The sequence below is a fragment of the Manis pentadactyla genome, chromosome 9, assembly GCF_030020395.1.
Source record: "Manis pentadactyla isolate mManPen7 chromosome 9, mManPen7.hap1, whole genome shotgun sequence".
Classification (NCBI taxonomy): Eukaryota; Metazoa; Chordata; class Mammalia; order Pholidota; family Manidae; genus Manis; species Manis pentadactyla.
This window is the reverse complement of record NC_080027.1, coordinates 86,713,331-86,737,726: the sequence shown is the minus strand read 5'-3', so window position 1 is coordinate 86,737,726 and position 24,396 is coordinate 86,713,331. Positions and strand designations below refer to the sequence as shown.

The 24,396-nt window shown below is 40.0% G+C and overlaps 1 protein-coding gene across 9 annotated transcripts in view; it reads left to right on the top strand.

Moving 5' to 3' along the window:
* Positions 1 to 24,396, top strand: part of AMBRA1 (autophagy and beclin 1 regulator 1) — a 247,065-nt gene that overhangs the window by 56,274 nt on the left and 166,395 nt on the right. For 6 of the 9 annotated variants that reach the window (XM_036891716.2, XM_036891718.2, XM_057507588.1 and 3 more), the window contains one exon: positions 21,691 to 21,777. The exons of the other annotated variants lie outside the window; for them this stretch is intronic. In XM_036891716.2, coding sequence (XP_036747611.2) covers positions 21,691 to 21,777 — 87 coding nt within the window. The remainder of the gene's footprint in view (positions 1 to 21,690; positions 21,778 to 24,396) is intronic. 9 annotated transcript variants of the gene reach the window in all.

Below are 24,396 nucleotides of genomic sequence, written 5' to 3'. Positions count from 1 at the left end.
ATTTTATTTTTTTTGATGCAATTGTGAATGGAGTTGTTTTCCTGATTTCTCTCTCTGTTGGTTCATTGTTAGTATATAGGAAAGCCACAGATTTCTGTGTGTTGATTTTGTATCCTGCAACTTTGCTGTATTCCGATATCAGTTCTAGTAGTTTTGGGGTGGAGTCTTTAGGGTTTTTTATGTACAGTATCATGTCATCTGCAAATAGTGACAGTTTAACTTCTTCTTTACCAATCTGGATTCCTTGTATTTCTTTATTTTGTCTGATTGCCGTGGCTAGGACCTCCAGTACTATGTTAAATAACAGTGGAGAGAGTGGGCATCCCTGTCTAGTTCCCGATCTCAGAGGAAATGCTTTCAGCTTCTCGCTGTTCAATATAATGTTGGCTGTGGGTTTATCATAGATGGCCTTTATTATGTTGAGGTACTTGCCCTCTATTCCCATTTTGCTGAGAGTTTTTAACATGAATGGATGTTGAACTTTGTCAAATGCTTTTTCAGCATCTATTGAGATGATCATGTGGTTTTTGTCTTTCTTTTTGTTGATGTGGTGGATGATGTTGATGGACTTTCGAATGTTGTACCATCCTTGCATCCCTGGAATGAATCCCACTTGGTCATGGTGTATGATCCTTTTGATGTATTTTTGAATTCGGTTTGCTAATATTTTGTTGAGTATTTTTGCATCTACGTTCATCAGGGATATTGGTCTGTAGTTTTCTTTTTTGGTGGGGTCTTTGCCTGGTTTTGGTATTAGGGTGATGTTAGCTTCATAGAATGAGTTTGGGAGTATCCCCTCCTCCTCTATTTTTTGGAAGACTTTAAGGAGAATGGGTATTATGTCTTCCCTGTATGTCTGATAAAATTCCGAGGTAAATCCATCTGGCCCAGGGGTTTTGTTCTTTGGTAGTTTTTTGATTACCTCTTCAATTTCATTGCTGGTAATTGGTCTGTTTAGATTTTCTGTTTCTTCCTGGGTCAATCTTGGAAGGTTATATTTTTCTAGGAAGTTGTCCATTTCTCCTAGGTTTCCCAGCTTGTTAGCATATAGGTTTTCATAGTATTCTCCAATAATTCTTTGCATTTCCGTGGGGTCTGTCGTGATTTTTCCTTTCTCGTTTCTGATACTGTTGATTTGTGTTGACTCTCTTTTCTTCTTAATAAGTCTGGCTAGAGGCTTATCTATTTTGTTTATTTTCTCGAAGAACCAGCTCTTGGTTTCATTGATTTTTGCTATTGTTTTATTCTTCTCAATTTTATTTATTTCTTCTCTGATCTTTATTATGTCCCTCCTTCTGCTGACCTTAGGCCTCATCTGTTCTTCTTTTTCCAATTTCGATAATTGTGACATTAGACCATTCATTTGGGATTGCTCTTCCTTTTTTAAATATGCTTGGATTGCTATATACTTTCCTCTTAAGACTGCTTTTGCTGTGTCCCACAGAAGTTGGGGCTTAGTGTTGTTGTTGTCATTTGTTTCCATATATTGCTGGATCTCCATTTTGATTTGGTCATTGATCCATTGATTATTTAGGAGCGTGTTGTTAAGCCTCCATGTGTTCGTGAGCCTCTTTGCTTTCTTTGTACAGTTTATTTCTAGTTTTATGCCTTTGTGGTCTGAAAAGTTGGTTGGTAGGATTTCAATCTTTTGGAATTTTCTGAGGCTCTTTTTGTGGCCTAGTATGTGGTCTATTCTGGAGAATGTTCCATGTGCACTTGAGAAGAATGTATATCCCGCTGCTTTTGGATGTAGAGTTCTATAGATGTCTATTAGGTCCATCTGCTCTACTGTGTTGTTCAGTGCTTCCGTGTCCTTACTTATTTTCTGCCCAGTGGATCTATCCTTTGGGGTGAGTGGTGTGTTGAAGTCTCCTAGAATGAATGCATTGCAGTCTATATCCCCCTTTAGTTCTGTTAGTATTTGTTTCACATATGCTGGTGCTCCTGTGTTGGGTGCATATATATTTAGAATGGTTATATCCTCTTGTTTGACTGAGCCCTTTATCATTATGTAGTGTCCTTCTTTATCTCTTGTTACTTTCTTTGTTTTGAAGTCTATTTTGTCTGATATTAGTACTGCAACCCCTGCTTTCTTCTCACTGTTGTTTGCTTGAAATATGTTTTTCCATCCCTTGACTTTTAGTCTGTACATGTCTTTGGGTTTGAGGTGAGTTTCTTGTAAGCAGCATATAGATGGGTCTTGCTTTTTTATCCATTCTGTTACTCTGTGTCTTTTGATTGGTGCATTCAACCCATTAACATTTAGGGTGACTATTGAAAGATATGTACTTATTGCCATTGCAGGCTTTAAATTCGTGGTTACCAAAGGTTCAAGGTTAGCCTCTTTAGTATCTTACTGCCTAACTTAGCTCGCTTATTGAGCTGTTATATACACTGTCTGGAGATTCTTTTCTTCTCTCCCTTCTTGTTCCTCCTCCTCGATTCTTCATATGTTGGGTGTTTTGTGCTGTGCTCCTTCTAGGAGTGCTCCCATCTAGAGCAGTCCCTGTAAGATGTTCTGTAGAGGTGGTTTGTGGAAAGCAAATTCCCTCAGCTTTTGTTTGTCTGGGAATTGTTTAATCCCACCGTCATATTTGAATGATAGTCGTGCTGGATACAGTATCCTTGGTTCAAGGCCCTTCTGTTTCATTGTATTAAATATATCATGCCATTCTCTTCTGGCCTGTAGGGTTTCTGTTGAGAAATCTGACGTTAGCCTGATGGGTTTCCCTTTATAGGTGACCTTTTTCTCTCTAGCTGCCTTTAACACTCTTTCCTTGTCCTTGATCTTTGCCATTTTAATTATTATGTGTCTTGGTGTTGCCCTTCTTGGATCCTTTCTGTTGGGGGTTCTGTGTATTTCCGTGGTCTGTTTGATTACTTCCTCCCCCAGTGTGGGGAAGTTTTCAGCAATTATTTCTTCTAAGATACTTTCCATCTCTTTGCCTCTCTCTTCTTCTTCTGGGACCCCTATAATACGGATATTGCTCCTTTTAGATTGGTCACACAGTTCTCTTAATATTGTTTCATTCCTGGAGATCCTTTTGTCTCTCTCTATGTCAGCTTCCATGCGTTCCTGTTCTCTGATTTCAATTCCATCAATGGCCTCTTGCATTCTATCCATTCTGCTTATAAACCCTTCCAGAGTTTGTTTCATTTCTGCGATCTCCTTTCTGGCATCTGTGATCTCTTTCCGGACTTCATCCCATTTTTCTTGCGTATTTCTCTGCATCTCTGTCAGCATGTTTATGATTCTTATTTTGAATTCTTTGTCAGGAAGACTGGTTAGGTCTGTCTCCTTCTCTGGTGTTGTCTCTGTGATCTTTGTCTGCCTGTAGCTTTGCCTTTTCATGGTGATAGGAATAGTCTGCAGAGCTGGGACGAGTGACGGCTGGAAGGACTTCCTTTCTTGTTGGTTTGTGGCCCTCCTCTCCTGGGAGAACAGCGGCCTCTAGTGGCTTGTGCTGCGCAGCTGCGCGCAGACAGGGTTTCTGCTTCCTGCCCGGCTGCTATGGAGTTAATCTCCGCTGTTGCTGTGGGCGTGGCCTGGCTCGGGCAGCTACTCCAAAATGGTGGAGTCGCGTTGGAGCAGGAGCTGCTGGGAGGCTATTTATCTCCGTAAGGGGCCTCCCTGCTCCCTGCAGCCCAGGGGTTAGGGTGCCCAGAGGTCCCGGATTCCCTACCTCTGGATTAAGTGGCCCGCCCTGCCCCTTTAAGACTTCCAAAAAGCACCCGCCAAAACAAAACAACGACCACAAAAAAAAACAAGAAAAAAAATTTTTTTAATAAAAAAAAAAAAAATTAAAAAAAAAAAAAAAAAAAAAGGTGGTCGTTCGTTTTTCTTTATTCTCCGGTGCCAGCCTCAGGCCTCTGCTCACCGGTCTTTCTGCCCTGTTTCCCTAATATTGGGGTCCCTGTCCCTTTAAGACTTCCAAGCAGCGCTCGCCAAAACAAAGCAGCAAAAAAGCAAAAAAAAAAAAAAAAATGGTCGCGCGCTTTTCTTATGTCCTCTGTCGCCCAGCCTCCAGTGCCTGCTCACTGTTCTTGCTGCCCTGTTTTCCCAGTATCGAGGGCCCTACACTCTGGCCCGGATGGCTGGGGCTGGGTGTTCGGCAGCCCTGGGCTCCGTCTCCCTCCCGCTCTGCCTGCTCTTCTCCCGCCGGGAGCTGGGGGGAGGGGCGCTCGGCTCCCGCGGGGCCGGGGCTTGTATCTTACCCCCTTCGCGAGGCGCTGGGTTCTCTCAGGTGTGGATGTGGTCTGGATATTGTCCTGTGTCCTCTGGTCTTTATTCTAGGAAGGGTTGTCTTTGTTATATTTTCATAGATATATGTTGTTTTGGGAGGAGATTTCCGCTGCTCTACTCACGCCGCCATCTTCCGCCCCACCGATGATCTGCTTCATTGTTATACTCCACAAATGAGATAAATCGTTTGGCACTTGTGTTTCTCTCCTGGCTTATTTCACTGAACATAATATCCTCCAGCTCCATCCATGCTGTTGTAAATGGTAGGATTTATTTCTTTCTTATGGCTGAATAGTATTACATTGTATATATGTACCACACCTTCTTTATCCATTCATCTACAGATGGACACTTAGGTTGCTTCCATATCTTGGCTATTGTAAAAAGTGCTGCGATAAACATAGGGGTGCATATGTCTTTTTGAATCTGAGAAGTTGTATTCTTTGGGTATATTCCAAGGAGTGTGATTCCAGGTTCAAATGGTATTTCTATTTTTAGTTTTTTGGGGAACCTCCATATTGCTTTCCACAAAGGTTGAACTAGCTTACATTCCCACCAGCAGTGTAGAAGGGTTCCCCTTACTGTGCATCCTCACCAGCATTTGTTGTTCTTAGTCTTTCCAATGCTGGCCATCCTTACTGGTGTGAGGTGATATCTCATTGTGGTTTTAATTTGCATTACCCTGATGATTAGCGATGTGGAGCATCTTCTCATGTGTCTGTTGGCCATCTGAATTTCTTCTTTGGAGAATTGTCTCTTCATATCCTCTGCCCATTTTTTAATCGGGTTATTTGCTTTTGGGGTATTGAGGTGTGTAAGTTCTTTATATATTTTGGACGTTAACCCCTTGTTGGATATGTCATTTACAAATATATTCTCCCATACTGTCGGATGCCTTTTTGTTCTGTTGTTGGTATCCATTGCCGTACAGAAACTTTTTAATTTGATGTAGTCCCATGAGTTCATTTTTACTTTTGTTTCCCTTGCTCAAGGAAATGCATTCTGGAAGTTGCTTATTTTTATATTCAGGAGATATTTGCCTATGTTGTTTTCTAAGAGTTTTATGGTTTCATGACTTACATTCAAGTCTTTAATCCATTTCAAGTTTACTTTTGTATATGGGGTTAAGCAATAATCCAGTTTAATTCTCTTGCATGTAGCTGTCCAGTTTTGCCAACACCAGCTGTTGAAGAGGCTGTCATTTTCCCATTGTATGTCCAAGGCCCTTCTGTTTCATTGCATTAAATGTATCATGCCATTCTCTTCTGGTCTGTAAGGTTTCTGTTGAGAAGTCTGATGATTGCCTGGTTCGTTTTCCTTTGTAGGTGATATTTTTTCTCTCTCTGGCTGCTTTTAATACTCTGTCATTGTCTTTGATCTTTGCCGTTTTAAGTATTATATGTCTTTGTTGTTATCCTCCTTGAGTCCCTTGTGTTGGGAGATCTGTGGGCTTCCATGGTCTGAGAGACTATTTCCTTCCCCAGCTTGGGGAAGTTTTCAGCAATTATTTCTTCAAATACACTTTCTATCACTTTTTCTCTGTATTCTTCTTCTGGTACCCTTATTATGCAAATGTTGTTCCGTTTGGACTGGTCACACAGTCCTCTTAATATTCTTTCATTCCTAGAGATGCTTTTTTCTCTCTCTGCCTCAGCCTCTCTGTATTCCTGTTCTCTGATTTGTGTTCCATTAACAGTCTCTTGCACCTCATTGAGTCTTTTCATAAGTCCTTCCATTGTTTGTTTCATTTCTGTTGTCGCCCTCCGGACTTCATCCCTTATTTCTTGCATATTTCTCTGGAGCTCCATCAGCATCTTTATGACTTTTATTTTGAATTCTTTTTCAAGAAAATTGGTAATATTGATCTCACCAGGCCCTCTCTCTGGCGTTTGAGTGATTTTGTACTGGACCAGCTTCTTATTCCTTTTCATGGCCATGGAAGTGATCGCCAGCAAGTGGCGCATGTGTCAGCTGGGAGAACGAAATCCCTTTGTGCTTGCTGGTCGCCTTGCCCTTTTTCACTGCCTGTGCCAGTTAACTGCACACCAGGAACAGTGTCTGGGTTAATCCCCTTAGCTGCCATGGGTGGGGCAGCCCTTGGGATAGCCTAGGGCACTCGCAGGGATTGCAGATGATCAGCGTGTGTTCTCCTGTGAGAACTTCACCCCTGCATGCCTTCCGGACTTTGCACTGGCTTTGTCTGCCTGTGCTGGGCAGGTGTGTGCTGGGGGAAGCCTCTGGGTCTGGCCTGGTTAGCTGCATGCTGGGAGAAGACTCTGTGTGGTTGCTGTGGGCTGGGCTGCTCCCTGGCTGGTTCACCGTAATGGCGGGTCAGCCAGTTTGCTTGCAATGCTGGTGGGGGGGAATGAAGGGCAGGCTGCTTATCACCATGAGTGGCTTTGGAACTGTGTTGCCACCTGGGGGCTGGCGTGGCTGAAGTTCCTTAAAATTCCCAGCCTCCTGGGCTGAATATGCCAGGACGATTTTGTCCACCTGTTAAACCCTTGTCTCTTTAAGACTTTTAAAGCGCCCGCTTTTCTTTTGTCCCAGGGGAGCCGGCTGTGGGGACCTGTTCACAGTCTTAGTCTTAGATTTTACTTTTCTGTTTCTCTAATATCCAGTACACCGTGCAATGTATGTGTCTGTGCTCCCAGTGCAGATTACTAGGGCTGGTTATTTGGCAGTCCTGTGCTTCCATTTTCTCCCTACTTTGATTCTTTTCCTCCTGCTATTGAGCTGGGGTGGGGGAAGTGCTTGGGTCCCACCAGGTCACAGCTTTGTATCTTACCATTTTTGTGAGATGCTGAGTTCTGAGAGATGTAGATGTAGCCTGGCTGTTGTACTGTATCTTCTGGTCTCTCTTTTAGGAATAGTTGTATTTACTATATTTTCAAAATGCATATGGTTTTGGAAGGAGATTTCCGCTGCCCTACTCATGCCGCCATCTTGAGAAATCTTGCGTGACTTTTTAATAGCAATTAATCAAATCCTTCTCTGTTTCCAAAGAGGGAAAGTGGGGGTGCTAAGCCTATTTGCTGGCTAGAGCACACTTTAGTGAGCAGATTTGTTAGGTTATGTTATACAGTATGAAAAATACCTTTCTTTAATAAACTAGAGAACATATGCACCTCTCCTTGTGAGCAGAGTACCTTGGGTAGAGGGGTGTGTTCCAGTGCAAAGTTTGCTTGATATGGCTGTCATCTGCCAGAAAATTAAAATCAAGTTACAGCAGTAGTAGAAAATCATAGTAATAATGGAATCAAAGGCTGAAAGTATGACCTTGTAATGGAGAATTGCAGCTTGTTAACCTTGTGCCCTTTCCTTTGCTGCATCAAAGGGTATGAGTGTGACACCTTTGGTCTCTTTTACTTTTTTCCTCCCCTCCATATATTCACATACATTACTCAGTTTTGCTGTATCTCCCTACTGTCTCTTTTGATCACTTCACCTCAGTGAGGTGGTTTTTATTTTTCCTTTCTTTGCTCTGGTAGCAAATGTAACCCATTTCTGGGGGTCTTTTTCTTACTGTGATAAAAAACACATAACAGAAATGTACCCTTTAAAAATTTTTTTAATGTGCAGTGTTGTTACATGTATGCACATAATTGTACAACAGATCTCTAGAAGTTTTTCTTCTTGCATGAATGAAATGCTATACTCACTGAAAAATTCTGCATTTTCCCTCCCTCCCATCCTCTGGCAACCACCATTCAATTTTCTTTTCCTATGAGTTTGATTACTTTAGATGCCTCTTATAAGTGATCATTTGTCTTTTTGTGATTAACTTATTTCACTTAGCATAATGTCTTCAAGGTTCATTGATGTTGTAGTATGTGACAGGATTTTCTTCTTTTCAAAGGCTGACATTCCATTGTATGTATAAACCGTATTTTCTTTATTCATTCATCAGTTGACAGACATTTAGGTTGCTTCCACATCTTGGCTATTGTGAATAATTCTGCAGGGTATACAGATATGGGTATGTAAGTTTCGCTTTGAGATCCTGTTTTCCGTTCTTTTGGCTATATACTCAGAAATGAGATTTCTGTGTCATGCGGTAGTTTTATTTTTACTTTTTTGAGGAAGCTATTTACTGTTTTTCATAGCAGCTGCACTATCACCATTTTACACCCTACCCATGGTGTGCCAGGGTTCCAATTTCTCCATGTGCTTGCTAACATTATTTTCTGGTTTCTGACAGTGGCCCTCATAACAGGCATGAGGTAATATTCCATTATGGTTTGATTTGCATTTCCCACATAATAAGTGATGGTAATTGACCATTTGTGTATCTTTTTAGGATTGATGTCCAAGTCCTTTGCCCATTTTTTAATTGGGATATTTTTTGTTGTTATTAAATTATGAGTTCTTAATATATTTTGGTTATTAACCCCTTCTCTGATAAATAGTTTGTCATTATTTTCTCCTATTCTATAGGTCACCTTTTAACTCTGTTGATTGTTTCCTTTGCTGTACATAAATTTTTTAAGTTTGATGCAATCCCATTTGTCTACTGCTTTTGTTGCTTGTGCTTTTGCTGTCATATCTAACAAGATCATTGCCCTTTCCAGTATCATATAGCTTTTCCCTTGTGTTTTCTTCAAGGACTTCTGTAGTTTCAGGTCTTAATGTTTAGGTCTTTAATCAGTTTTGAGTTAATATTTATATATGGCATAATATAAGGGTCTATCTTTATTCTTTGGTGTGTGGATAGCTAGTTTTCCCAATACCATTTGTTGGAGAGACTGTCCTTTCCCCTTTGTGTATGTAGTCTTGGCACCCTTGTCAAAGAACATTTGACCATATGCAAAAGGGTTTGTGTCTAGGCTCTCTGTTCTGTTTCTTTGGTCTGTATGTCTGTCTTTAGGCCAGTACCATACTGTTTTGGTTACTGTACATTTGTAATACGTTTTGAAATCAGGAAGTGTCCAGCTTCGTTCTTCTTTCTCAAGATTGGCTGTTCAGAGTCCTTTGAGATTCTATATGAATGTTAGGATTTTTTTTCTCCTTTTGCAAAAAATGCCATTGGGGGTTTTGATAGGGGTTTTATTGAATCTGTAGATTGCTTTGGCTATTATGAGCGTTTTAACACTTAACATATGAAATCTTCCAGTTCATGAACATAGGATATCTTTCCATTTATTTGTGTCTTTGATTTCTTTCAGCAGTGTTTCATAGTTTGAATATACTGGTCTTTCACCTCTTTGTTTTAAACTTATTCCTAAGTATTTTATTCTTTTTGATGCTATTGTAAATAAGACTGTTTTCTTAATTTTCTTTTTAGCAGATAAAACCCTTTCAAACTTTAAACAAGAAGGAGCTCTTTTTTTCTTTAAACTTCTCCAGTCTAGCATCTTCCCAGAAGGCCAATAGTCTTTCTTCTCTACATGTTTTTCTTATTCCTTTTTACACTTGTCTCTTTATGAGTTCTCAGAAAGAATTGAGGCAGAAGTTGGGCTGGTCATTTTCTGTTAGCTTCTTAAAGGCAGAGGACTATTGCTATAAAGTTCATCCTAACAGAGTTGCTGAATTTTTAAATCCCTTTTAGAGCCACTAAATTTGGCAACTATGTTACTATTTTGTGGTACTGTTTTGGATGTAATAAGGTAGAGAGTAGGTAATTATATCAGAATGTGTTTATTGTGAGGTCTTTTGGCTGGTGTTTCTGAAAGTGTGGTCCCCAGACCAGGAACATCAGCATCTCCTGGGAGCTTGTTAGAAATGCAAGTTTCTGGGCTCACCCAAACCTGCTGAATCAGAACCCATGGGAGTGTGCAATCTGCATTTTTTAACAAGCTCTTCAGGTGATTTTGATACACAGTAATTTAGAGAACACTGTTTTAGACTACCTAGGAGCTCTAACATCACCCCCACCCCACCAAATCTCTGTGCTGTACTAAGATCTATTTGTATTTACCTTTTGCTACTGCCCCATGTAATGCAAGGTGGTTTTAACTCTCATAGCTTCCTTGGGTTCCCTCTCTTCTCTCATGTTGTGACATATTCTAATAGAAAGATTGGAGTTGAACAGCACTGGATTCAAATTCTGGCTCTCTCGTGTGACCTTAAGCAGGGTAAGTGGCCTCTCTGAACTCAGTCTCCTTATTGTAAAATCATGGGAAGGTTAAATGAATTAAACATTAGTTGTTTTTACAAGTTTAGGTGCTCAAGAAATGCCTGTTTTTTTCTCCCTTTCTCCACTCCCAAAAAAAAAAAAAAAAGAAAAGGAAAGGAAAAGGAAAAATACTCACTTCCTTTTGCCATGACATATTTCCTGTAGGTCATTTCCTTTTCCATCTTTTAGTATAGTTTTTTGGACTCCAGGCTTTATAGGGCATCTGAAATCCTACTGTGTAAAATTGGGGTAAACCAAGCACATAAAAAAATGAGGTGACTTGTAAAGGGAGGATAAGGGATGGCTAGTGTGATAGGGCTGGTGCTAGTTACTATCATTAGCCACTTGCAGCAGACACAATGAGGTTCTATTTTAGATAGTTCAGTAATACAGGAAGTAGTTCGGTCCATAGCAAGGGAATGGGATATTATCTTCATTTTTCCTGCACTCTTTTATAGTGATTTGTGCAAAAGAAACTGGTTCTGCCTCTTGGTGAGGGAGGGAGCACAAATAGCCTAATTTCCCCAATTCTAGGGCCACCTTCTATATTGGAGGGAGCCATTGAGGGCAGAAGTGTTTTTCAGAAAGGTGGAGAGTCTGATTGGGATAGGTCCAAAGAGTAGCAAGTCTTTCTAAATTGACATTGACACCTCTAACCAATAACAAGTCCTCATGCTTTGGACTCTGAGAGCAAGTTTACACTGAGTTTTATTGTTTAAGGTCTGTTTCCAAATATCTTGTTTGGTGTTTTGATAGCCTTGGTTCCTCTGAGTACAGATGTGTTTGCTTTAGGTCTGTAAACTAGCTTCATAGACTTAGTTCTAATGCTGCTGTTATGACTAACTTGGAAGTTTTACAAGATCAGCAACCATTTTTCATTTCTCTCCTGGTCCATAACAAACCACACAAAGAAACTTAGTGACTTAAAATAACAATTTTATTATCTTTTATTGTTGTTTGGGTAGACTGGACTCAGTTGGGAAGTTCTTTTGCTGGTCTTACATGGGGCCTCTCTGGAGTCACCTGGAGGCTCAGTTGGGACATGTAGATCTCTCTGCTTCTCCATGTGGTTTCAGGGACTCCTCCATGTGGTCAGCTGAGTAGCCAGATTTTTAACCTAGCAGCTTAGGGCTTCCAAAAGTGACAATTCCAGGAGTTCTCTTAAAGGCTAGGCTCAGAACTCGTACAACTTGAGACATTGTCTTGGTTTAAAGCAAGGAACCGAGTGGTCTAAATTCAGTGTAGGAAGAGACCACACGAAGACAAGAATACCAAGAGGAATGGTTCTTTGGTGTCCATCCTCAGAGAATAGTTACTACAGGGACCATATCTATTTTATATACTAATATATAGCCAGTGGGAGACACTCACTAAATATTTGTGGTTTGAATTGATGGTTGAGTAGCCCAACAGACAGGATGGTGGAAGTATGAGTGAGTGACTGCTCCCATGACTTGTTTGGATGAGACTAGTGATTCTTAGGGCTCAGGTACACGCATCCTTCTTCAACACATACCTTTCTAAGAAACCACCTTTCTAGACATGGTGACTTGTGTGACCAGATTGTAAATTACATTCCCTGTAGACACTTCGGTAGTTGTAATCCAAAGAAGAAGAAAAAAATCACTATTTATTGGACTGTGTGTTGGCTGCTATACATATGTTCTTTCTTAATTATTACAACCTTGTAAAATAGGGATTGCGCCTTAAATTCAGACACTGACAGTAGTGAACTTGCCCAACGTCACACAGCTAGTATATGACACAAGATGATTAATTTAAACTACAGTCTGATTCTAAAGCTAAAGCACTGATTTGCCTCATATGTTAGTTCTCTTAGTTAGTCCCAGACCATTAGGATATAGAGCAACAGCATCACTATTAACATTGGGGGCTGGGTAGTTCTTTACCATGGGAGGCTGTCCTGTCCACTGTAGGATGTTTAACTGTCCCTGGCCTTAGTCACTAGGTGTTGGGGCACTACCAACCCAGTTGCAACAACCAAATATGTCTCCAGATGTTGCCATTTTTCCTCTGGGGGGAACCCTCTCTTGTTGAAAACCACTGATAATTTATTACATCATTTTCTGTCCTTGCTGTTTTTTTTTTTTTATTAAAGTATCATTGATGTACAATCTTATGATGGTTTCATATAAACAACACAGTGGTTTCAGCATTCATCTGTATTATCAAGTCCTCATCCCTGCCCCATTGCAGTCACTGTCCATCAGCGTAGTAAGATGTTATAGAGTCAGTACTTGTCTTCTCCATGCTGTACTGCCTTCCCCACCTGCCTATATTGTGATTGCTAATAATAGTGCCCCATAATCCCCTTCTCCCTCTCTCCCCACCCACCCCTCCCAGCCTCTTCCCTTTGGTAACTGCTAGTCTCTTCTTGGAGTCTGTGAGTCTGCTGCTGTTTTGTTCCTTCAGTTTTGCTTTGTTGTTATACTCCACAAATGAGTGAGATCATTTGGTACTTGTCTTTCTCCACCTGGCTTATTACACTGAGCATAATACCCTCTAAGTCTATCCATGTCGCTGCAAATGATAGGATTTGTTTTCCTCTTATGTCTGAATAATATTCCATGTGTATATATACCATATCTTCTTTATTCATCTACTGATGGACATGTAGGTTGCTTCCATATCTTGGCTATTGTAAATAGTTCCTTGCTGTTTTTTAAATACTACATTTCACAGAACTGGCATGACTTCCAACCATCTTATTCTATTCTTTAATAGTTATAATAATATAATGCCTGGTTCTGATGTTCTTGAGTCATGCCTTTCTTTCATTGCCTCTCTCCTCTTTTGCCTTGTCTCTTTGCTTTTGTCTGTGTTTTCCCCAAATCAAATGCAGCTGGACAGAGTGGTGTTTGTAAGGACTTTTTATTCAGGTATCAACTCAGCAGGTATTCACATCTCTGAGATTAAAAGCATTAGTGCTAGTGAAAAGAAGGCGATTTGCACCTTCTAATTATAGTAGAGGGGGAAAGCCTAATATTTAGTAAGCTGGGAATTAAATGCCTTCCAGGCTCCACGGAGTTAATCTTCAGATAATATTGATTGACATGCTGGAGGATGTTAATGTGCAATTCTTTTGGGGAAATGGGGGAGGAGAGTGGGAATTGGAGTTTCTCTACTAATTGTACTTTAGGTGTCACTTATGACAATTTCATGTTGTCTAGACAGAGGGAAATGGTGGAGAAATTATTCCAGTGGCATCAAATGCTTGAGTCCAAAAGGAATAGGAAGGTTGCTGAAGTCAGGATCAGGGTGGAAGAGCAAGTTAGTATACCCCCAGAGGCAAACCAGTAAAAATCAAAGAAATTCACTAAGCGAAGCAGTTCAGAATGAACCCAGGATATAAGAAAAATGATTGTACTCCTAGCTTTCTGTTAGCCCAAGGTTTAACAGTGGCTTGTTTCGGGACCCAGCTGGAGTCTCTGCCCTCCTGTCTATTTCTGTAGACTCCAGAAAGCTCATTACTTGAACATATGTGTGCCAGGAAGGCTGCCTCTTTGCCTCTGGTTAATAATCCCCAGCCCACTGTTTATTCCTTTATCCTCATTCTCTTGTAAGGCTTCATTGCCAGTTCTCTTTGCCTTCTAATGTTGGCCCTAACGTTTTACTTCACAGTATAGTGTTTGTAGTATACCAGGATCAATAGCCTGTCACTTAAGAACAACTAGCTTGGTTGAGGGTTTTAAAAATTTCAGGTCAAGAATATGAAAAATCATCTAAGAAGAAATGTACAGGTTTGCTGTTATTGAAACAGTAAATGATTCTACCAGTATATTCTTTGTAGAATTCGTGGGTCTAGAGATAGATCTTTTTGAAACTGTCTGTTCTGAATAAAATTAGCCAAGAATTCAGGATTAATGAATTCTGTAAATCTCTTCTTGATTTTGGGGGAAAGCAGTCAGTGAGGATGCACTGCCTTTTAAAGTCTAAACCTGTATATATAACAGCTGCTGCTTGTTATATATATATATATATATATGCGAATGTGAGTATCAGAACTAGCCATGGGACTTACTGTTACGCTCTTACTCATCCTTTGGTAAAAAGCCTCTGATCTAAATTCCTAGTTTAAGAAAAAAATCAGTGGTCTGTGACAGATCTTCCAAGTCTCTCAGCGAAAATGGATTTGGAGACAAACATGTCCATGTAGATCACCTTTGAGTTTAGATGCTGACAAAAGTGAGTTTTTATTATAAACTGAAGTTTCATATAACTATAGTTCAATATAATGAGGATATTAATAAGAGCTAAGCATGTGCTGGCCAATCATTTTACAATTGTATTAAAAATAACCAGCCACCAAACAGCAGAGAGTCAGATGTTCCCAGAGGGGTCTGGCTGACTTTTCAGACAAGACTTGTATAGCAAGGTACACAATTGCACATCATGTATGAATTCTTTTCCAGTTTTTTCCCTTTTGACGCCTGTAATTATGTTGTGCTCTGATGTTTTACCATCTGTTGCTCACTGCACAGAGACATTGAGGAAAACGTTAATGATTTGTAAAGGTGTTTTAAAGCTTTCCTGGTGGAAGGCATTGTTTAGAGTTCCATGAATTGTTTATGCTTGATGATAGTAAAATAAGGCCAGTCCATAGGACAGGCACCTTGAGTTCTCTCTGTTGTCTTGCCAATGGGTTTCAGCCCCAGGCAAGTTCACTATGGATTTAGTGTGACCAAAGAAAATGACAGCAAAACGTTCTTGGGGTGAAAGGGTTGTATCCAACTTTATTTCCAGGTGGCAGGTCAGTCACTATAATCCCATTCACTCAGAGCAAGTCTGCGTACAGCAAGCCAGTCTGGGCCCCTCAGTCTGCACAGCCGTCCTCTGGGCCCCTCTGTCCTCACAGCCGTCCTCTGGGCCCCTCTGTCCACACAGCCATCCCGCATAGCTGTCCTCTGGGCCTCTCTGCAGTTGTCCTGCACAGCCATCCTCCAGATCTCTCTGCACAGTCATTCTGCACAGCTGTCCTCTGGGCCTCTGTCCTCGGCGCTGCCACCACTCCAGCCTCGGCTCTGCTCTCCTGCAGCCTTGCAGCCATGCCACCATGTTGTGCCCAGAGCACTGGGCAGAGCTCTCCAGATAGAGTCAACAGCCATGTATTGCCCACAGGTGTGCAGTGAGCTAGTCAACCAGGGCCAGGTGAGAATCCTGGCTACAGGAACTCTCATTTTTTCCACACTGTAGTATGTCCTTTTTTTTTTTTTTTCCTGAAGTTAGCCTTTTAGCAGTGCCACCTTTCCTTAGTCCACCCCATGGCAGAGGCAGGAATTGCCTGCCAGGCTCTGCTGGCAACCATATCATGTGCTATAAGTGTACCCTAGAACTAGGGGGCCCTGCACCAATCAGATGAATGTCTATCATTGGATAACTTAAATGATAATTGCCAGTGTGTGAAATGGGGAGGCTTGGATGCCTCCGCTTTAAGGCAGAGATGTCAATTTGGCAATCATAATAGAGGTGTCATTTCAGAACACACAATTACTTTTAACAAAGAGTAAGGGCTTGTCATCTCTCAGCCCAGGCATGCGCCAAGGCAGAGATCTGGGGCTTGCAGAGCAAGATTCAGAAATGAAGGCAGTAGTGCATTAAGTTTCTTTGGCCTCCTGGCTCTTCATCCCTCTGAAAACATTGCCCTCATTCCCCTGTAAGGTCTCTTGGCAATACACTGACCAGGAGCATCAGTGTTAGTATCCTAGGCAAGTAGCCAGCGTCTGACTTTATGATTTAATAAGCCTTCCAGGGACCAGGCTGCACTGCATTTACATATATATAAATCATGACTACTATAGATATATATATATCAGGACAACTACGTCAGCACTTTAAGCTGAGTTGCTTAAGTGACTGGAGTGATGAAGGATGATGTAAGCAGTTTCTGAAAACCTTGTTCCTTCAGGAATTTGAGTGTCAGTTTTTGGACATCTGGCAACCTCATCTGAAAGTCATGGGGTCAATGAAGGGCAGTCAGATGTGTCTTTTTGCTAATTCTTCCAAATCTACTTAAGCCTGCTGACTGACTTATTCACTTAGAATATTTATGGGTCTCCTATTACATGTTAATATGGATGGATGTGAGTTTTAGTGGGGATAATAAGATAACTTGGACCCTGTACCTGCTTTCATGTAGCTTGTAGTCCAGTAGCAGAGATGAGACATGATAGTTGCAGTACAAGGTGACTTGGGAGAAGGCCTTTTAAGAAAGGTTTCAAAATGCTATGGGGTATTGGGGAAGAGAGGCTGAACTTCTGGCTAAAGGAGTCAAGTGTTTGAGCTTTGAAGGATTTTTACAGGCAGAGATGAGGAAGAAGAACTTTTCATAAAGAAGACATGACCAAGCTAAATACGTACGTGAGAAAGTGAGTGTTTTGTTTAGATAGAGCAGTAGACCTCAAAGTGTGGCCTGGGAGCTCTGAAGTCAAAACTGATAGTACTGAGATGTTCTTTGTCTTTTTCATTCTCATTCTTTCACGAGTGTTCATTGGAGTTTTTTAGAGGCTGCATAATGTGCAGTGAGGTCATCACTCTGATGGCTAATGGAATGTGTGCTTGTGTACTAAAAATTTCTCAGTTGTCATTTAAAATATAGTAAATACTGATACATGAAACCCATATAAACAAAAGCTCTTTGGGATCCTCAGTAATTTTTAAGAGTGTTAAAGGAGTTCTGAGACCAGAAGTTTGAAAACCACTGGGTTAGAGCATATAGTATGTCCTGAAGAAATCAGAAATTTGGCTGCAAAGCTTTGGATGCCAAGCTGGGGAATTTGGATTTTATTTCCTAGGCAGAAGGGAGCAATTAGTTTGGGTTTGGCTCCCCTGAACTTGAAATAGCAGATGTCACCAGGCTGGCAAATTACATACCAGTGGCATCCAGCTTGTAGGAGCAGGTTTCTATATCAGTTATAGGTCAGAGTTTGGCAATTGATTGTTTTCAGTGATTGGAGAAGGTTTGGACATGTTTGTTGGCTTTAGGATATTGATTTTCTCTGTGATCTGACAACTAGTTAGAAGGTCTTCAGGATATTATTGTTTAGTAAGGAAGAGTTGTCACCGGCTTGTTTATTCTGTCCAGACCAGTTAGTGCCCAGGCTGTCTGCTTCTCAATCCTGATATCCACAGAATTTGAAACAAAGGTTCTTTTCTTTTTGGGTGACCCATCTCATTTGCCCCAGCAACTTTGCTTTTTTGCAGAGCTTTCTTCCACTATTTATTAGTTCCTAGTTGTCAAAAGATACAACTAATCTAGGGAACCTCCTTGCACATTCAGAGTACTAATCAGGAAAGGAATAAATAACTGTATTCATTTAAAATGTTAATAATTTTATAGCTTGAATTATATTCCTATTAATTTATGATTTTTAACAAGGCTTAATATTAATTTTTGATAATTTACTCTCATGTGCGATACTTTGTTTTCAGGTTTTTCTGTTCATTCCTCAGTGACTCCACTTTATCCTTCAAGGGATTTTATGTGAGCAAATATTTTAGAGTACGGGTGGGCAAAATTTTTCTATAAAGGGCCAGGTAGTAAATATTTTTGGCCTGTCACTATTAGGATTACTCAACTCTGCCTTGCTAGCTCCAGTGCAGCCATAGACAGTATATAAATGAATGGATGTGACTATTTGGATCAAATTTTATTTATAAAAACAAGCAGCTGGCCCAAGGCCTGTAGTTTACCAAACCTGCTTTAGAGCATGTTTAAAGAAGTCCTTTTTAAGAAGTGAGTAGTTTTTTGAAAATGAGTGATTTTTCTCTTTAGTTTTCAGTGGTTTACTTTTAGATACTGTGTATTGGACATTTTTAACTTTGAAATACTTTCAGACTTGCAGAAAAGTTGCAGAAACAGTGCAAATAATTCCCATATACTCTTACACCCACATTTCTTGGATGTTAACATTTTACATTTGTTTTATCATTTTCTCTTTTGCTCTATGTGTGAATATGGCCATGCTTTTCTATATTTGTTTTTTTATATTTTCTGGTTATTCTTATAAATTATGAATTTTCTTAAAGTAGTGTATATTTTGATAGAGCAGTGTCCTTCAGACTTTAAAAAAATGCCTCTGTTTGTAAAAGCCTTTTGAGCAGTGTGTGTGTGTGTGTGTGTGTGTGATACTTTGTAGTTATATATTGTAAATCAAAAGTCTTAATATTTTCTTCCTTTCTCTGGTAGATCAAAATAGCACAAGCCTCGTGTACCTCACTAATGTAGGGATACCACTAGTATAGGGAATGAACCAGGCATACTTGTAAAGAAAAGGTTTTGTTTTTTTTTCCTGTCTGAGCTTCAGTAACTCTTTAAACATTCCTAATTGAGATTATAGGTCAGAATGAAATGGGAGATTCAAGCTTGAACAAATTAGTCTGAGCCTTTCCTAAGTCCTATCTGATTTTCCATTACTGAATTGCATGATAGATCATTAAATCAAGCCAGATTTGTGGTGGCCAGAGCAGTAAGTGCACAGTTGCCATCCCATTCCATTTTCTTGTGTGATTTCACTATTAATGTCTCTTTACAAGAAGCTAACTGTAAGAGAGGAAGATCTTTCTTTGAGGTTCCTAGGAGTGGTGAAATTTATTCATCCAGTAAACTCTAGTTCTTTCTTCATTCAACACTAGTTGGAGGGGTATTTTATTCCTTCAGGTAGTACTTGTGTTGTAACTATAAAGAACTCAATGTTTTATCAGTGATGTGTGTGGGGTGCTATTCATAGTAATTGGCTCTTATTTTGTGTTAAATGCCATGTATGTATGACTTCCCAGTTCACTGTATTGCCTGGGGAGCCAGTGGTGCCAAACAGGTTAGGCAGAGGGGGTAGGTGTTCCTAAAGAACCTTATCTTATCAGGGACTCCCCAGGGACAAAGCCTAACATTTTGGTTTTACTCTGATTTAAAGAAGTCTTCTGAGTTAAGATGGGACGTTAGGGAGGGAAGCAGGATTATAAAGTGGAATCATTAAAATTGAAATTATCTGATCTAAACTCTTCTAGTTCAAGAATCTCCTTTTTCTCATTTGCCTTACTGTCACTGTCACTGCCTGGATATAATAGGGGGTAATATTGGCCTCCTAACTTAGCAAGGTCATTTTCTAGGCAGTAGTACTTAAGAAGGATCTATACTCTACAGGATGGTCCTTGCCAAAGGGCCTCTGCTTACTAATCAGCCATTTGGAGGATAGCATGACAGTGCTCAGTGATATTCAGGACTAACTCCAGAGCCTTTGGGGGTGGAATGAGTTTCTGGGTGTTCCAGGGCAGTCAGCTGCTCCCAGATCTTGCTTCCATTCTTCAACTCCCACCCAGTTCCTATACAACTAATTTATTAGTACTGATTAAGTACTATGTAAGATGGCATAAATGTCCTGAATACATACTCTTAAAATTGTCACTTTTCTTCTTTCTCCAGTCTGTGTACTTCTCGTACTCCTTCCTCTCACAAACACTCTGTATTTCAAGATCCAAGGACATGCCATTATTTTTTTTCCCTACTCTTATCTTTACAGCAGCGTTTATCAGCCTGTGTCTATGTGAGTTGACATTTGTAGTAGAAGGGGCTATGATTTGATTTAACTCTTTAAGAACATGCCATTGTTTTATGTGCCTTTATGAAAGAAAATAATCTTGCCTATTCATCTGTGTTACACAGTTAAATAAGGTACATCCCAATTTCATGTTAAAATTTGGGGGTGGAAAGTGTGTCTTAAGATTGATGAAGCAGTATTTCTGCTGCTATGAACAGTGATATCATTGAAGTCATAGGTTTTCATTCGTGAGTATGTATTTTATTTCTTTCCTCTCTTCCTTATTGGTTACATTGTATTCTCCCTTCAGTAGTAGGACAGTTACAGTTGTTTTAAGTGTGATGGTTGTAGGCCTTGTCTAGATGAAAAACATCATTTAACATTTGGCTGTCCATGGCAGGGAAGTTTAGCAAGCCAGGTTGATAGGACCTCTACTGTATTATTGCTTTCTCAGTCTGTTAGGGGAAATGCTTCGTTCTGAGAGCCAGTTGCTGGGATAAAGTGACTGCACGTGACTATACCTAAGCCAGATGGTTTTAATAACAGTGAACTGAATTAACTCAATTGGAAAAGACTGGTAGCTGCTGTCCTTATTCTGCAGATCTGCTTTAAGAAAGAGTCTGGCAGGGTGCCAGAGACCTGTTCCCAGGAGAGCCGGACAAGCTGCTGCTAGAGAGGAACAATATGCATTTCTTTTTCAAACCTATCCTAATAGGTTTGAAATGGGTTCTATAGCAGGAGCTTGATTGGCTGCCAAGGTACATTTGAGTTGGGAAGCAGTGTAGCAGATTATGGCAAACTGGGGGGGCTCTTGGGCATGTTTATCAGATGTGTTTTAACAGGCCCTTGAATGAAAAGGAAAAAAAGTTTTAGTTAAAATTTAACAGGAGATTTCATGCAGAAGTCCAGATTTCTGGCTTCCATTAAAAAATAGGAAGAATTGAACAATAGTGAGCCCACATTCTAGCTTGGACTCATAGTTGATATATATATGCACATTTTACCTGCCTAGAGCCTGGAAGGTCCTACGTAGTAGTTTGAAGCATTTTGGAGTTGACAGACCCTCACAGGAGTTCTGGTGCAATCACTGATAGCTGTGTACCACAGTACAAAATCCTTCTCCTGTGTGTATAGTGATGTGTTCCTCTCCAGGTTTTGGTGAGGTTTAAATAAAGAAATCTATGTGAAATGCTTAGTATATTTGCCTGGCACCAAAAAAGTGCTCAGTAAAATGTTATGTGTATCACATATGACCAGTTAAATTTTTGATTGAGCTGGATTATGTAATTAAAGATTTTTGTTAAGAGAGTCCGAGTACTCTTTCTTACAAAAAGACTGTGGGCAGAGCAGAATAAATAGAAGATAAGGGGATATGGATTAGGATGGCATGGAGAAACTAAACAAGATAAATGTTGACACTACATGATAATCTCTGGGTATGCCTAATTTTTCCCTCCTGTGTTGATCGCCCATCCTCCTAACTGTCTACTGGAGTTACTGAAAATAGAAATAAGATCATGTCTCTGATGCACTTGTTCATTTCTCACCAAAGAGTGAAATTTAACATAATATAGTGGCCGTATCCACTCTGGGAGCTCCATAGATCTTCATTTATTTATGTCTCTAAGTACTTAGCTTGTACGAAGGGTGTGATCTCTGATAACAGGTATTAGCTAGCTGCAAAGGGGGATATTATTTATCTCTTCCCCCATTTTTCCGTATGAATGACCTCTGAGTTCATTGACAGGGATTACTGCCATCTTTTTAATCTCTGCTAGGAGGCTGCTGGAGTCTTCCCTCATTTCATTATCCCGTTATGATGGAGCAGGATCCAGAGAGCACCCAATTTACCCAGACCCAGCGAGGTAAGGCCAAAGTGAGAAATGGCACTAGGTGGGGGGAGGGGGTTGCCACGCTGTTGGAAGCCCCATTCTGTGCCTCTCTGGTCCTGGTGCTCTTTTACCCTTCAGTTACAGTTTTGAGGCAGGTGGTTCAGGTGATTAGGAAGTGTTGCAGGTAAGTGAACCAGAACCTCTGGTGACAGGGTTGTGACTGAGCTCTTGACCTTTGGGGCTCATTTCTGTAAGTGGCACACTAGAGGAGGGACCTGAGGCATTATTCCTTTAATGCTGATCAGACAGGCTGTTGCTATTCAGATGGATAGCCAAAAGGAAAGCAAAAGTTTTTATTAGCAAGGAAATTATTTGCAAATTAAACATAAAAATCCTTCTTGCTCTCATTTGAGAGAGAATTTAGAATATCAAAAGGCAGAAATCAAGCTCATTCAGATGTTGCATTTTTGGAGACTACCTGAAGGAACAGATGACTCACAAAAGGGTAACTGAATAAAACAGGTTGGCATTTTATTAACATACTTGCCTTGCACTGATTAGAAGACATTTGAAAAGTTCTAAAAAAGCATTCAGATGAGTTCAAGGCCTAACCTTACCTGATATTGGTAACAAGACCAAGAATGGGGTGTCAAATTGATATATAACATTTATTTATAGTGAGCAGCCCTATGGGGTTGTCACAGCCCCTCTGGTAATGCTTTAAAAAGGGAGTAACCTGCACATTACTTAAGCAATACCAGAGCACACAGTGAGGCTTTGCCAGAAGAAAAGGTTAATTTATAATAAAGGAGTTTGGCAAGTTCACGGTACAGGTCAGATAAAGCTAAAATAGCCCTAGTTAAGAATTTTAAGTCTGGAAAAACCTCTTGACCTGGTTGATTCCAGGATTATTCAATGATTTTGTTGCTGCCATAGTTATGTCATAATGTGGAGCATTCTTTCTGAGATACTAGTGAGAAGATTTCTTTTCCATACCCCAGAAATGGCAAATACAAGGATCAGGGAATGTGGGAACTGATGACTTTAAAACAGGTAGACAATTTAGAGGACTGAAGCACAGAAGTTTATGTTAGTCTCTGACCATAGGTGAAAGTAATAAGCCCTGAATAAAAGGAGGAGAATTTTTACATGAATCAAATACTCTGAAACACTGAAATTGAGAACTTACTATAAAACAGTTTCTTTTAAGACAGCAGTGGGAATCTCATCCCCAGAATTTTTAACCAGGCAGTTTAACAGTGATTATTAAAGACCATTATTTGTCCTCCTTTCATGTAATAAATCTGTTTATTACTACTCAGATTTCTTTTTTTTTTCCTACTCAGATTTCTTTATCGTACATGCTTTGTGGTGTTGGTGGTTTAAATTTTCCCTTTGAACACAAAATAGATTTTTTGGGAGGGAAAAGTATTTTTCCTTGAAGAAAACTTGAGGATTTAAACATTTAATATTTTCACTTGGGAAGGTTTAGAGTTTGATGATTATCCAGCTCTTTAGTAGGAGGACGATTGTTACCTCATTATTGGTTGTTTAATTTCTTTTTCCTCTTAGACTTCACCCTACACATGTGTAAGTCAAAGACTTTGTAAAACATCTCAGCATTCAGATCTTTAGCTTCCCTCTCTGGCTGTTTAAAATAATAAAGCTAGGATGTACTTGTATTTAACAGTTGTGCCAGGAATCCTTTTTTCTTTATCACTATGCATATATAGTTCTGTAGCTTAGGAAGTTCCTGTCTGTAGTGAAGTTAAACAGTTGGTATTACCTACTGCTAAATTGTGCCCCTACATAAAAGGGCAATCTTTATTACTGTCAGCATCAACATTATTTCTACTTCTACTACCATTAATATTATAATTTTTCCTTTGGTTAGGGTCAAAAGGAATGAGTGTACTTTGGTCACTTTTCAGAATAAGTTCCAAAAAAAAAAATCTTCATTCTCTTCTTGAAACTTTTTAAAAATGTTCTTTTTAGTCTGATTGACATGAGAATTTAACCAACAGTGGTTGACTTTTGCTGGAAGATTTCTGCTTATTTGGTAGATATAGGAACAGCTCAAGAGTACTAACTTCTATCTTAAAAATTTAGGATTCTTGATTCGTCCTTGCAAAATGTATGGGAACAAGGGCCCAAGCGGATAATGAAAGTTCCACAAGTTGACACATTTAAGAAATAGTTCCTGTACTTTGATGATCTTGGTTAAGTAAGGCATCTTTGCATCCCATACCCACCTGCTATACTATAAAGATAATTTGGCAATCAGGGTTGCCAAATGCAGCCTATCTTTCCATAACACAGACTTCTGAGTTCCAAAGATTATTAGCTGGCCAGCTTGGGAATTCCGTCTGATTGTTGCCAGAAGGACACCACCTCTGCTGACAGGCATTTCAGAGGCAGCCTTCGTTCCTAAAGCAGTTGCCTGTAGGATCTCCTTCAGCCTGAGTCAGTAGGTTTACTGAGAATTTGCCCAGAGACTTTGTCCAGGAGTAATGAAAGGTCACGCTACAAGGTGTTTGTAACCTTTCCAACCATTTGGGTGTAACTATTTCTGTTTCCATTCTTAATCAGTTTTTCCAGATAAAAAAAAAAAAAAAAGATTCATGCTTTTTTCCTTTCTTCTTCAGACATGAT